The sequence below is a fragment of the Vigna umbellata genome, chromosome 4, assembly GCF_029865625.1.
Source record: "Vigna umbellata cultivar VRB3 chromosome 4, Vumbellata_1.0, whole genome shotgun sequence".
Taxonomy (NCBI): Eukaryota; Viridiplantae; Streptophyta; class Magnoliopsida; order Fabales; family Fabaceae; genus Vigna; species Vigna umbellata.
In genome coordinates this window covers 41,619,055-41,635,109 of record NC_142168.1, presented here as the reverse complement: position 1 = coordinate 41,635,109, position 16,055 = coordinate 41,619,055, and the positions used below count along the sequence as shown (strand labels likewise).

At 34.7% G+C, this 16,055-nt stretch overlaps 1 protein-coding gene and 1 long non-coding RNA gene across 2 annotated transcripts; both read right to left on the bottom strand.

Moving 5' to 3' along the window:
* Nucleotides 1-7,376: 7,376 nt before the first annotated feature.
* LOC148200236 (uncharacterized) lies at nt 7,377-10,338 on the bottom strand. Its single transcript, XR_015785608.1, has 3 exons — nt 9,674-10,338; nt 9,490-9,575; nt 7,377-7,660 (listed from the first exon to the last, which is right to left on the bottom strand). It is a non-coding gene; the product is annotated as an uncharacterized LOC148200236 (long non-coding RNA).
* A 10-nt stretch (nt 10,339-10,348) lies between these two features.
* On the bottom strand, nt 10,349-15,741 carry LOC148200235 (uncharacterized). The gene is made up of 3 exons (XM_088112872.1): nt 15,252-15,741; nt 15,068-15,153; nt 10,349-13,238 (listed from the first exon to the last, which is right to left on the bottom strand). The coding sequence occupies exon 3, from the start codon at nt 12,641-12,643 to the stop codon at nt 10,349-10,351; it is 2,295 nt and encodes a 764-aa protein (XP_087968998.1). The 5' UTR covers nt 12,644-13,238; nt 15,068-15,153; nt 15,252-15,741.
* Between the last annotated feature and the right edge of the window lie 314 nt (nt 15,742-16,055).

The following is a 16,055-nucleotide window of genomic DNA, read 5'->3' as shown; positions in this document are numbered from 1 at the left end:
GGTTTATATAGGTGCCATTGGAGGAGTGATAGTTACAATGTCTCGCTTTGGTATTGAAGGAAGGGACGGATGGATAAAATTAGCTGTTAAAAACAAATGTTAGATTCATTTTTTTTTCTATTTTTATTTAATCCTTTTATAATTTCTCTTACTTTATTTTTTACTGGATTTTTTCATATTTATTATTTTAATTGATAAAATATATGGGAATTGAAAAATATAATAATGGTTTAATGTCTCAATAGGTTCCTATTTTTGTTCAGAATTTGAAATAGGTCCCTTTATTTTTTGGCATCTCAATTAGGTCTTTATTTTTTGTTAATTTGATGCAAATAAATTCTTTTCGTCAATTTCATCAAACGGCGTTAATGAATGTGTGACGTGGCCTTACACGTGTCAATACTGTCCTCAGGCCACGTCACACATTCATTAACGTCGTTTGATGAAATTGACAGAAATAGATGAAATTGACAGAAAAGATTTATTTGCATCAAATTAACAAAAATAAGGACCTAATTGAGACGCCAAAAAATAAAAGGACCTATTTAAATTCTGAACAAAAATAGGAACTTATTGAAACATTAAACCATATAATAATAAATAATTAAATTATGGAATGTTCATTATGTCCAACCATTATTAACAATAGGATGATAAATAAATAATTAAGTATACTAAATAATCAATATTAAATACAAGTAAGCGAATTGAGTTAGAATTAAAACAGAATAAAGAAATAACAATAAAATAAAAGAGTTTTATAAAAGTATTAAAATATGATAAAATAAATTATAGATTATGCATGTCAACCAATCCATCATGACCGAAAGTAAAAAAATTGATTTAATTACAAATTATATCTCCAATTTTCCGAAACATAAAGACAACACTGCCACAGCTTCGAGTATCAAAGCTGGAAACTGATTAGTGTAATAAATTTTAATTAATTATAAAAAATTATTAAACTTTCCTTAAGTGCTTGTCGAGTTTTCCACGGATTTATCGAACACTTCCAGTGCACTAGTGGGCAGGGCACCCTGATATATTTGTAATCTGTGGGTACTTTTGTCTCATAGTGCATTCCAACCTTCTCTCCTACTTTTTGTTTTCTTTTAAAATAATTACAACAAGGATTTTTTTAACAAATTACCAAAATAAACCTAATGGGAGAGCCTTGGTATTTTAAAATGAATAGACATGTTCACATTACATGGTTAGAATTTAATGACGGAGAAGTAGAATTTCGACCTTCAAAACTCATTGCTTTCGTCTATACATATATGAAAGCATTTCCATATGTAAATTTTCTTTTCAAATAATTTTATAATAATTACTTTTCATATTTTAATTAATTATAATAAAAAAATTAAATATTTTTTTAATATTTAAAATTATACATAAAATTGAAAAGTCTCTTTGACGTAACTTTGTTCCTAAACTTAAAAGTGAATCTATATAGTTTCTTTAATTCAAGGTGTTAAATTTTTTATGTCTTACATTATATTTGAATTTGACATTCGAATATAAAAATACATTAAAATGTACAAATTTCTCAATACTTTAAAGTATTTGTTTCAAACATATTAATTATAATTTACTATTTATTAAATAAATAATATGCTTCTTTGATAAAACTTGTAGTTTATTATTATACGGAAAATAAAAGTATGACCTTCTAAAGACATGCTACATCAAAGATCTTTTAAAGACAGTACATAAAGCTCTTCCACACCAATAATACTTCTAATTCGTTAAAATCTCTCCTTTAACAAAGTCACACATGGTCCTTTGTTTTACTCTATTTTGAAAAAAAATAAACTAAACTTGATAAATCATGTCATGTATAAAAGTATTGCTTGAAGAAGAGAATTGCAATTATTGTTGTACAAAGAGTATTTTAACGATAATGCCTAAATATTTGAGTATTTTAACAACTCCTGGTATCTCTAGACGCTCTTGGTATCAACCTGATACACCGTTTAGTTGAGTTTAACCCACTTCTTGTTGTCATTGTATACAAGTAGCCACCTACTATTGTGATCTTGATTGAGTTTTACCCACTCTTGGTTAAGCAGTATTCTTCACCACTCCTGATATCCCTAGACAATCTTGGTATCACCGAATACGCTACCTAGTTGAGTTTAACCCACTCTTGGTTGTCCCTGTCAAGCTAGTAACCACCTATTACTGTGACCTTGATTGAGTTACACCCACTCCTAATTATGCAGTATTTTTCCCCATTCCTGGTATCCCCTTATACATTGCCTAGTTGAGTTTAACTAGGGATGGCAATTTTACCCGCGGGCATGGGTATCCACGGGTAAAATCCGCGGCGGGTAGTAACTATCCACGGATATTTGCTACCCGCGAGTAACGGGTAGGGGTACTTTAATACCCGTTTCTAAATGGGTCGGGTACGGGTAGTATACTATCCGCCCCACGGGTACCCGTTACTCGCAAAAATTAAATGTTTAATGCTTATCATACTTAAAAAAGGTATTCATTATAGCTCTCAAAAATAAAATAGGTCGAGACAATGTCTCTGACAAAACAACTTAAAAGACATAAAAATAAAAACTAAAAGAAAGCTTAAACAAGCTAAGCGCTATCTATCTCAAAAGAGACAAAACTAAAACAAGCGTTTACTTGACTAAACGGTACCATGAGCTTAACCAGTACCTCGTATAACGATGAAGTATCTATACTATTTGCACCTATTTAAAGGTTGCTAAGGTTCAATGAAAAGTAATGCCAGTGAATTTAAGAGTCAAATTATTTGTGTGGGTCACATGTTTTTAATAAAGTGGTATCAAAGCTTTATGCTCTAAGTACTAAGAGAAAAAAAGAGAGGGGAGAGTCAAACACCGTGAGGGAAATAGTGAGTGCTTGATTTTTTTTGTGAGAGAGATGACAAAGGTTGTCAATGGTATCAGTGTGCTACAATTGACGAGAAAAACCAATTATAATAATTGGTGCTACAGATGAAGGCGTTGTTAAGATCCCAAGAAATTTGGGATAAGATGGAAGATAGGTATGTTGAACCTGATGAGGGCGAACATGAGATAGTGGCACAAATGACAACATGGAAGAAATCATGGGCAAAAGATGGGTCAGCATTGTATTTTCTCTACAATGCAGTAGATGAGTCAGGATTCGAAAAAATAACAAATGTCAAATCAGCAAAGGATGTCTGGGAGATATTAGAGGTTGCGTATAAAGGTGACAATCGCGTTAGACAAGTCCGAATACAAACTTTTAGAGGAGAGTTTGAAAAGTTGAAGATGGAGCCCAAAAAACATATTACCGAGTCCATAACTCGGGTGAAGAAGGTGGCCAACCAACTCGGTAGGAATGGAGAACAAATGCCATCTAGTCAGGTTGTGCGAAAAATTTTGAGATCCCTTACAAATGATTTCAAAAGTATCGTGTGCGCCATCGAAGAATCGAAGGACTTGTCGAGTGGTTAAATGCTTGATTCCTACTAGTGTTATAACATTGTGTAGTTTCCAAGTTAATTGGATTGTGTGTCGAGTGGAACATAAGTTGGTTAAGTTGGTTTTTTTCATAAGGGTTGCTTGATAAGTCATGTTGATGGGTGACTGTGAATCATGTGTTTTCTTACGTACTCAATGGTGGATGACGCGAGAAAGTCCTACGTTGGTGCGTAGGCCCTGTTTTGGTGAACATGAAAGTCTCCGTTGGTGTGTTGGCCCAGTTTTGGTAAATTGAAAAATCCTGCATTTGCGTATAACCCTGTTTAGGTGAACAGTTCGTGTATGCTGGAGTACGGAAGAAGACACATGGTGATAGTGCTGGGGAGTGGTGGCATGGTTTGTCTAAGTTGGAGTTGGATTAATAAAGTGTTATTATGTTGGACATTTGATTTAAGTAGGGGTGTTATGAGTTTAGAGTTTATTTGATAATTGCATTATAATAATTGTATTATTATATGTGATTTTGACATTGGTTTGGTTAGCTCACCCTTGCATTCGTGGTGATGGTTTCCACCTGCGATGATCGTATTTATACAAGAGCAGATGATGTTGCAGTGAATATTGTTGATAATGGTGATGTTGTGTAGAGTAATAAACGAGTGAGGAATTATTAGCAGGGTTTTAAAATGCTATTTTTCTATTTAAATAAATCATGTTAAGGATTATCAGTACGTTATTTTAAGTTGTATTAGGATTAATTATTATTTATGTATGTTTTTATTTAATTATTAAGAATGTAATAAAGTTTTAAATTTTCACTCGCATGAAAGGCGTAACGATCTGGGCACTGTCTCAGAGAGAGACTCGATGAAATAGACATGTCTGTGAAGATGTGGACTACCTGCACCTGGACAAAAAGACCCTATGAAGCTTCACTGTTTCTTGAGATTGACTTTGGGCTTTTCCTGTGCAGCTTAGGTGGAGGGCAAATAAGGCCTTCTTCTGGGGGGCCAAAGCCATCAGTGAGAAACCACTATGGAAGAGTTAGAATTCTAACCTTGTGCTAGGACCTACGGGTTGGGGAACAATCTCAGGTAGACAGTTTCTATGGAGTGTAGGCCTCCCCAAAGGTAACGGAGGCGTACAGAGGTTTCCTCGGGCCATACGAAAATTGGCCCTCGAGTGCAAAGACAAAAGAGAGCTTGACTGTAAGACCCACCTGTCGAGGATAGTTAAATATTCTCTAAGTAATGGAAGTAATTTAACTAGGATGTTACAAGTACTAGGTGCATAGCATCGGGTGCTTCCCTCTTTTAGGTTTTAGATAGTTTAAGTAAAATTTCAATTCTCAATTTATTAATTATTGGATTAAGATGAATTTTTCACGTCTAGTTTTCGATATAAAAATATTTTATTAGAGATATATATGATTATAAAATAAACATTGATTTAACAAGAAAAAGTTTACCATTATTTTCACTTTGATTACAAGTGGTTAACAAGAAAAAGAGAATAAATTATTTATTTAAAATAAAACATATTATATCTATTGTAGTCTTAAAATGTATAGTATATAACAGTTTGTAGATTGTTTGTGTTCATAAAAATGCTATTGATTTGATATTTTTACAAACTGGTGTATTATATACAATAGAAAAAATTATCGGTATTAAAAGTGTATCTCTTTTATGAACGAACACACACATATATACAAAAGTTATTTCAATAAAAAAATATATTTAACAATTCTTAACTACCGACAAATTTAATAAATACTTTATAAGCTTTCCAGTGGTATTTTAGCTACTTTTAATAAAAAAAACAATGCATCAATGTCACATTATTGTAGAAACAAAATTATTAGTTTTAAATGTTAGTAGGATGGAAGAAAAAAAGAAAAAAAAAACATTTTACAGATATTAAAAAACCATTCTTTTATAAAGATTAAAAAACACATCAATAACCAATAATAAATTTTTGCATCTCACCGTACAAGTGATTAATTTATGAAGCGTAGCTTTATAAGTTGGGCTGTGGGCATGACATAGAGTAGTAATAAAGGACAATTGGATAAGGATGGAGCTGGAGGAAAGCCCGCAGATAGGCCCATTTCAACAAAAAATATTGAAACACAATAATGAGATCGAGGAATTAAAGGCAGTGAGTGACCCACAAAAACAAAAATATTTGAGCCAGAAGTAATAATTTTTATATATTGAATTAAAAATTATACAGTGACCTAAAAAAGAAGGTATACCCTGATGGGTAGCGACCAGACTGAGCCCTACGAGAGGAACGAATATATGGTACCCCATGCAAGGGTGCTAAACTCCTACCTACCAACCCATCCATTACTCGCATATGGGGAACACCTACCTTTCCAAATCATTCTCTTGGCTACCCATTTTAACTATTATTTTTAATTTTTTATATTTTATATTTTATAGATATTTAAAATTTTATATTTTTGAATTGAATTTCCATCGTTTAAACTTTTTTAAATTTGACGACATTGTTTGCTTCTCATGCTTTTCAAGTATTAAAAATTATGAAATTTTATGATTAATATAAAATTACTTGTCTTTTACATCATTTGTAATGCTATTTTACTTTCATCATAAAATTTCACATTTCTTAATACATAATGATGATAATGATGAGATGAGATAACAGTCATGCCACTTAATTAATGAAAAAAATTAAAAAACAATAATTCAATTGAAATATATAAAAAAATTGTGTCAATAAAAAAATTAATACAAATTTAATTGAAATTTTTAGAGATTTAAAATTTAATTAAATCTTTTGCTATTGGTTGTGTTACTTTTTAAATTAAAATTGAAGTTTTATATTTTTGTGTGGTAAGAAAAAGAAAACAAAAGTGAAAGACATACAAATAGGTGAATTAAGTAATAATGTTTTTATTGGAAAGAATGTTGTTTTTTTATCAAATGGGAAGGCGTCTTATTTCGAGTTTTATAAAAGGACTGAAAATAAACTTTTATTTGTAAATGATATTTGGAACGTCAAACGAGCTTTTGATGAATAATATGAAGACTAATTGAATAAATTGAATGATTAATGTTTTATATAATATTGAGATGTATTTATATGAAGAAATAAATTCAACTTTTAAAACGTACTAAAGTATTAACTTTCTATTTTAGTTTATTTTTTAAAAATTGTTAATTATGAATAACCAAGAACAATTCCATTTTGATATACTTAAATTATCGGTATAATTATCAATTTGAGTGTATAGGGAGGTAGGCAAGTCAAGTGAGAAGGACTTTTCTATTATTTACAAAATAAGCATAAATAAAATATAATGAAAAGATGGACACTTGTAATGAACTTTATTTAGCACAATTATGGTCATTATTTGTATTTCGCATTTCCGTTATTTTTATACATATTTTAGTATCAATTTTTATTTAATGTTTTTCTAATTTAATCATATTTGTGTTAAACTAAACACATTTTTACTTTATTTTTAACATTTTTCTAGTCTTTCTCACATATTTACTTTCATTTATTATTTTTATTTCGAAACAGTGATAGAAAAAAATACTATACGACAAAACTTCAATTATGATTGAGTACACCAATAGACAAGTACAACAAGCACACAGTCACTGACAGTTGTTCATGTATCTTACTAAATTATTTATATGGTTATTTAACCAATTAACCAAATAATGTAAGTGATTAATATATTTTTTAAAGATTGTTCTCACCTCATTTTTTTTAAATAATATTATTAAAATTATTTATGATGTTTGATGTAACATCCCAAAATAATGATAATTACCATTAACCAGGACTGATCACATTTACAGAGATAAACAGTGCAGTCTTAAGAATATTACAGTAGCTCAGAATTTTAAAACTTAACATACAGCACGTACAGTAAAATCTGCAGTGTTCAGAATTCAAAAAAAAAAAAAATAAACAGAAACCAGTTCTGATTATCCATTCTGTAGAATTTAAATACAGAATATCAAAATACAGTCCAGCACTTGACAGAATTCCAAATTTTCAGATAAATACAAAACAGATCTGCAGAACTATATATATATACAACTGCCAAAAATACTGCACAACACACTAGACTAAAACTGCTACGGAATCGCGCCTCTACTGTTCAGCTTTTACTTCAACTTCAACCAGGTTTGCATCTTCCAAATTTTCTTCTTCCAGTAATACTTCAAGAGATGCATCACCCTCTGCTCACATCCACAACGGATGATCATTGCATTTTGACAAGACGGATTATACATGGACAGTAAACAGCACCAGGAAAATTGCAAGGGTAAGCTTATATTGTTTAATTAATACAACATACATACAGTTCACAATTTAATTCACAGATACATCAAACAACTTAATCATAAAATTTAACATATAAATCTATATAAAACAGACTGTACTGAACTGTATGAACCATGTAGTTACAGGCGTCCTTGCACCCAAGTGGTGTGGTAGCCGGGATATACCTAATCAGCTTCCACATGCGGTTAATCCTTCGCCCCTGCTAAGTGAGGGATACGAATGACCTCCACTTGAGGTTAATCATTCGCCCCTGCTAAGTGAGGGATACGAATGACCTCCTGCCATTCCCACGCATGACTACCCCCTTCTACGTGAAGATGAGCATCACGGAATATCAGGATGGACCAAGCCATCAGTAACTTGTCCATGTTCATACTTTACAAATTTAGCATTTAATACAACTGAGAAGCTCCTCCATGGAACGCTCATTCAAGTTCAAAATCATATAATCATATCATGTCGTGTTCAACCATCATATCCTTTCATAATTATAATATCTCCATTCTGTATTTCACTCTCTTAATATTAACGTCATGCATTCTTTAATCAAATAAAATGAACTTATCACAGAACCTTTGATTTCACGTTTCTGAACAAAAGAAACGAGTCATTTATTCACTTAATATGCTTCAACTCTTGATAATTTGAAAATACTGATCTTTAGAAGAGATGAATAATACATTGAAAGATTTTAAGTGTAAAGAATCTAGATAGAACCCAAGGAATAAAACCAGTGATAAGTGTTTAGATACACCAGCAATATAATTGATTTCAGAAGAACAGCACTGGCAGTCCAAGTACGAACGTAATTTAACAATTTGGACGAACGCCAGTTATGTTCGCTCAAAATTCAATAATAGGGACGAGCGTTCAGTTTAGAAACCGAACCCCGCTTTGGAACGAACGCTAAGTCAATGACCGAGCACAATCAGAACGAACGTTGGTATAAACCGAACGTTGGGTAGGACGAACGTTTAGGTATATGACCGAACACCAGTTATGAACGAACGTTCAATATAGAAACGAACGCTCTGTAGACGAACGTTCAACAGAAGGTCGAACTTCATTTAGGACGAACGTTATTAAGGACGGACGCTCTACTTAAGGCCGAACGTCACTCATTTATAAAGTTTTAAATATTTAAATATTACTGAGCTAGACGAACGCTCAGATCATCAACTAGGGACGCTCATTCTCGGGCAGAATTCTTTCCAAATGAAAGAATTCTAGTCTAAGTAAGCTTAACTGAAAACCGAACGGTTTAAGACCGTACAGGGACGAACATCCTTTATCAGTACAGAGACCAGATTTCTCAACTCTTAACAGAATTTTCCAGATTTCGATTTTTATGAACTTGACAACTTTCCTTTCAGATTTAATACATCAAATCATACAGATTTCAACATTTGGATCATTCCAAATATACAATCACCATACTCCATTTATACAGAATCAAATCAATATACATTTAAATCAAAAATCAGCAACAACATATATAATACAATTAAGCAGTGTTCATTCATGACAGATTCAATCGATCTAATCATTCCAACTCTATAACATTCACACATCTTTCATGCGTATCCAAAACAACATGCAAATGAACCAGAATTTATATCTCATATCAGTAAACGTTCATAAGGCTCAAATATCAGATTTCATATACATGCAACTCAGATTATAAAATCAAGCAGTATGAATTAAACATATAAGCTTCCCTTACCCGGATTGAAGTTCCAACTTGTCCTAGATGAAAATGGCTTTATCCAACTATGCTTCTATTATATTCTTGATTCTTCCAAAACAAATCTAATCAAAAATTGCAGAACTCTGAGACTACATACTTGCATGCACTAAAACTCTATTCTTCCAGAAACCTAAGAACGAAATACAGTAAGAAGGCTTACCAGATTGGATTCAGTTTCTGTTTGGTCCAAAATGGAGATCACAGCAGTACTAACATTCCTATGGTGCTGCAATTGTGATCAGAGAGGAAACGTGAGTTTTCTGATAGAGAGAAGTTAAGGATTCTTAGAGAGAAATTTGGAGAAAATGAAGAGTTTGGTTTTCTGAGGAAGAAGATGAATGAGTGTGCAGGTGAAAGGGTTCTCAGAAAACTTTGGTTTTGTTAAAGTAACGTTTGCTTGAACAAACATGTCCAAGACTGACACCTGCATACTAAATTCTGATTTGTAAGTTTCTAACGTGACAAGTGGCAGGTGTGCATGTAAGGAGTGGTGCGTTTTTAATGTTGCAGAGAATGATGGTGGTTCAGTTTTCTGTGCATTGCAGAGATGAAAATCAGAGTTGAAAGTGGGTTTTTAATTACCCGCAACAGTGACGTGGTGTGTGTGTTAGTGGTGTGATGTCAGGATTAAATTTGCTAATTATCCAGGGTCTCACATTCTCCCTAACTACAAAAATTTTCGTCCTCGAAAATTCAGAATTTACCTATGAATAAGTGTGGATATAAGTCCCTCATTGCACTCTCCACCTCCCACGTTGAATCTCCATTCTTGGCATCCCACACTACCTTCACCAATCGAACATCCTTCCTCTTGTGTAATTTAGTGCGAACATCATCAATGCGGATTGGTTTTGGAGTAGATGAGAATATCATCTATGAACACAACTACAAATTTATCCAAATAGGGTCTAAATATCCGGTTCATGTAATCCATGAAGATGGCTGGAGCGTTCGTTACTCCAAATGGCATTACCACGTACTCATAATGCCCATAACGTGATCTGAATGCTGTCTTCTGGATGTCTTCCTCCTTAACCCTTATCTGGTGATATCCTGAACGCAAATCAATCTTAGAAAATACTGTTGCTCCATGCAGCTGATCCAACAAATCATCTATTCTTGGCAACGGGTATTTGTTCTTGATGGTCAGCTTGTTTAATTGCCTGTAATCTATACATAACCGAGAGCTGCCATCTTTCTTTTTCACCAAGAGTACCGGAGCTCCCCATGGTGATACGCTCGGTCTAATGAATTTCTTCTCCATAAGCTCTTCAATTTGCTTCTTGAGTTCAACCAACTCTGCAGGTGCCATTCGGTAAGGTTGAACAGATATAGGAGCTGCCGTTGTCACCAAATCAATGGTGAATTCGACTTCTCTAACAGGAGGCAATCCTGGTATCTCTTCTGGAAAAACGTCCAGAAATTCACTCACCACTGCTCGTTCCGTACTGCTCTCATTGGACGTCCGTGCTTCCGTCAACCCTCCTAACTCCTTGTCTTCATGTGTCATAATGAGAAAACAGCTTGCACCTTCCATTATATCCTCCCTTAACTGACCGAATGTAACTCCCACACATTCTTCATCATCTTCAGGAAACACTAATTCCTTCTTGCCACAATCTATAATAATATGGTTGGTAGCCAACCAATCCATTCCTAGAATTATTTCCAAGTCCTTCAAAGGTAAACAGATTAAGTTCACCTTATAACTATGCCCCTCAACCACAATAGGACATCTAATGCACACGGTAGATGTTCTAAGCTCTCCAGCCGCTGGTGTTGATACCACCAAGTCAAACTGCAGATCTCTCTCTACTATTCCCAGCTTTTCAACACACGCCTTCGAGATGAAGGAGTGCGTTGCCCCAGAGTCAAACAGCACACAACAAGGCACTCCAAACAGCAAGCATTCACCAGTTATAAGATTACCTGCGTTCTCTGCTTCCGCTCCAGTGATAGCGTACACTCTCCCCACTGCTTGTGCACGTCCACCCCGTGGCTGATTTCTGCCAGTGTTTGGTGGTCTCATCACTGCTCTTCCACTCATGTTACACTCGTTCTCCACGTGCCCATTTCGTCCACATCTGTTACAGTGCTTTCCTCCTACCAGTTGAGGGCAGGATGAACGGTAATGCGGCCCTCCACAGTGAAAGCAAGTTACACTGCCTTGTCCAGCTTGTCCTACAGGAACCAGTGCTTGAGAACCACTTGTATTGGCTGATTGATTTGGACGAGCGTAAGGTAGTCTCCTCTGAACAGAACTTCCCCTGGACACAATTGGTCCCCTACTAACTTGCGGTTGTTTCTTCTGTCGTTCAACCTCTGCCATATTTTTCTCCAATACCTTAGCTCGCTCAACCATACTGGGAAAAGACCGGATACATAAGCTGGATATCAACACCTTCAAATCACTCCTCAATCCGTTCTCAAACTTCCTACACTGCCATTCTTCATTGGCTGCCATCGTATAGAACCGAACAAGGTGCTTGAACTTGTTGGTATACTCTGAAACTGTCATCCCACCTTGAACTAGTTGTAAAAACTCCACTTCCTTCGCAAACCGTACGCTGTCAGGAAAGTACTCCTCGTAAAATTTACCACGAAATACTTCCCAAGTGACAGGACGTTGAGCTTCTATCAGAATAGCTCTTGTGCTCGCCCACCAGTGGCTTGCTTCCCCAGTCAGTAAATATTCTGTGTAAGCCAACCTATTCTCGTCCGGACACCTCTTTGCATTGAAAATTCTCTCCATGTCTCCTAGCCACTGATCCGCCTCATCAGGGAGGCCCTTTCCATTGAATTTAGCTGGATGATGCTGGAGGAAACTCTCCAAACTCCATTCAGCGTTTGGTTGAGCAGCGTGTGGAGTGGCGTTTGAAGAGGATGCTCCAGGCGTACCTCTAGTGGCAGCAAGGATGTCCATCAATTGTCTCTGTGTGTTTTCAGCAGTAACACGTGAGGCTTCTAAACCCTGCATGGCTGCCTGATTCTGCTGCATCAGGGTGGTGTTCTGTTCCATAAGGGTGGTATTTTGTCGTTGGAGTCTCTCAATAACGTCCTCCAACAATCTAGAGCGGTTGGAAGTATCAGGTTCATTCGGTTGAGGAGGGGGAGGCAATCTAGGTGCCATTAGTTCTCTGGATACAGAGAAAACGAGCGTTAGTTATGTCCAAGAGTTAAATAATAATAACTCATTAAACATATAATAAGCACACAGCAAAACACAGTGCACTCATAACCCTACAGTGTCCTTAAGAGAACAAAACTGCTCTGATACCACTAATGTAACATCCCAAAATAATGATAATTACCATTAACCAGGACTGATCACATTTACAGAGATAAACAGTGCAGTCTTAAGAATATTACAGTAGCTCAGAATTTTAAAACTTAACATACAGCACGTACAGTAAAATCTGCAGTGTTCAGAATTCAAAAAAAAAAAAATAAACAGAAACCAGTTCTGATTATCCATTCTGTAGAATTTAAATACAGAATATCAAAATACAGTCCAGCACTTGACAGAATTCCAAATTTTCAGATAAATACAAAACAGATCTGCAGAACTATATATATATACAACTGCCAAAAATACTGCACAACACACTAGACTAAAACTGCTACGGAATCGCGCCTCTACTGTTCAGCTTTTACTTCAACTTCAACCAGGTTTGCATCTTCCAAATTTTCTTCTTCCAGTAATACTTCAAGAGATGCATCACCCTCTGCTCACATCCACAACGGATGATCATTGCATTTTGACAAGACGGATTATACATGGACAGTAAACAGCACCAGGAAAATTGCAAGGGTAAGCTTATATTGTTTAATTAATACAACATACATACAGTTCACAATTTAATTCACAGATACATCAAACAACTTAATCATAAAATTTAACATATAAATCTATATAAAACAGACTGTACTGAACTGTATGAACCATGTAGTTACAGGCGTCCTTGCACCCAAGTGGTGTGGTAGCCGGGATATACCTAATCAGCTTCCACATGCGGTTAATCCTTCGCCCCTGCTAAGTGAGGGATACGAATGACCTCCACTTGAGGTTAATCATTCGCCCCTGCTAAGTGAGGGATACGAATGACCTCCTGCCATTCCCACGCATGACTACCCCCTTCTACGTGAAGATGAGCATCACGGAATATCAGGATGGACCAAGCCATCAGTAACTTGTCCATGTTCATACTTTACAAATTTAGCATTTAATACAACTGAGAAGCTCCTCCATGGAACGCTCATTCAAGTTCAAAATCATATAATCATATCATGTCGTGTTCAACCATCATATCCTTTCATAATTATAATATCTCCATTCTGTATTTCACTCTCTTAATATTAACGTCATGCATTCTTTAATCAAATAAAATGAACTTATCACAGAACCTTTGATTTCACGTTTCTGAACAAAAGAAACGAGTCATTTATTCACTTAATATGCTTCAACTCTTGATAATTTGAAAATACTGATCTTTAGAAGAGATGAATAATACATTGAAAGATTTTAAGTGTAAAGAATCTAGATAGAACCCAAGGAATAAAACCAGTGATAAGTGTTTAGATACACCAGCAATATAATTGATTTCAGAAGAACAGCACTGGCAGTCCAAGTACGAACGTAATTTAACAATTTGGACGAACGCCAGTTATGTTCGCTCAAAATTCAATAATAGGGACGAGCGTTCAGTTTAGAAACCGAACCCCGCTTTGGAACGAACGCTAAGTCAATGACCGAGCACAATCAGAACGAACGTTGGTATAAACCGAACGTTGGGTAGGACGAACGTTTAGGTATATGACCGAACACCAGTTATGAACGAACGTTCAATATAGAAACGAACGCTCTGTAGACGAACGTTCAACAGAAGGTCGAACTTCATTTAGGACGAACGTTATTAAGGACGGACGCTCTACTTAAGGCCGAACGTCACTCATTTATAAAGTTTTAAATATTTAAATATTACTGAGCTAGACGAACGCTCAGATCATCAACTAGGGACGCTCATTCTCGGGCAGAATTCTTTCCAAATGAAAGAATTCTAGTCTAAGTAAGCTTAACTGAAAACCGAACGGTTTAAGACCGTACAGGGACGAACATCCTTTATCAGTACAGAGACCAGATTTCTCAACTCTTAACAGAATTTTCCAGATTTCGATTTTTATGAACTTGACAACTTTCCTTTCAGATTTAATACATCAAATCATACAGATTTCAACATTTGGATCATTCCAAATATACAATCACCATACTCCATTTATACAGAATCAAATCAATATACATTTAAATCAAAAATCAGCAACAACATATATAATACAATTAAGCAGTGTTCATTCATGACAGATTCAATCGATCTAATCATTCCAACTCTATAACATTCACACATCTTTCATGCGTATCCAAAACAACATGCAAATGAACCAGAATTTATATCTCATATCAGTAAACGTTCATAAGGCTCAAATATCAGATTTCATATACATGCAACTCAGATTATAAAATCAAGCAGTATGAATTAAACATATAAGCTTCCCTTACCCGGATTGAAGTTCCAACTTGTCCTAGATGAAAATGGCTTTATCCAACTATGCTTCTATTATATTCTTGATTCTTCCAAAACAAATCTAATCAAAAATTGCAGAACTCTGAGACTACATACTTGCATGCACTAAAACTCTATTCTTCCAGAAACCTAAGAACGAAATACAGTAAGAAGGCTTACCAGATTGGATTCAGTTTCTGTTTGGTCCAAAATGGAGATCACAGCAGTACTAACATTCCTATGGTGCTGCAATTGTGATCAGAGAGGAAACGTGAGTTTTCTGATAGAGAGAAGTTAAGGATTCTTAGAGAGAAATTTGGAGAAAATGAAGAGTTTGGTTTTCTGAGGAAGAAGATGAATGAGTGTGCAGGTGAAAGGGTTCTCAGAAAACTTTGGTTTTGTTAAAGTAACGTTTGCTTGAACAAACATGTCCAAGACTGACACCTGCATACTAAATTCTGATTTGTAAGTTTCTAACGTGACAAGTGGCAGGTGTGCATGTAAGGAGTGGTGCGTTTTTAATGTTGCAGAGAATGATGGTGGTTCAGTTTTCTGTGCATTGCAGAGATGAAAATCAGAGTTGAAAGTGGGTTTTTAATTACCCGCAACAGTGACGTGGTGTGTGTGTTAGTGGTGTGATGTCAGGATTAAATTTGCTAATTATCCAGGGTCTCACATTTGAAATATTGCTTATTTTGGAATTTGGATTTCTTTTAACGGTTATATTTTTAAAAGGTATCTTAAAATATTAAAAAAAATATATGTATTTAAGTTATTATTGATTTTAATTCTTAATTGATATTAGACTATAACTATATTGAAATAACTCTTTACAATGTTTAAATGGATTAAGAATTTATTTTTTAAACTGTTCTCATTTTCGAGTTGAGAGTTAAGAAAGTCATAATTTATTTTTGAAATCATTTTTCCTTTTCTTTAGAAGACAATAATTTGTCTTTGAAATCTCATTTTGTTCATACAGGT

Coding starts and splice junctions, on each gene's coding strand:
- LOC148200235 (XM_088112872.1), bottom strand. CDS start 12,643: ATGGCACCTAGATTGCCTCCCCCTCCTCAACCGAATGAACCTGATACT.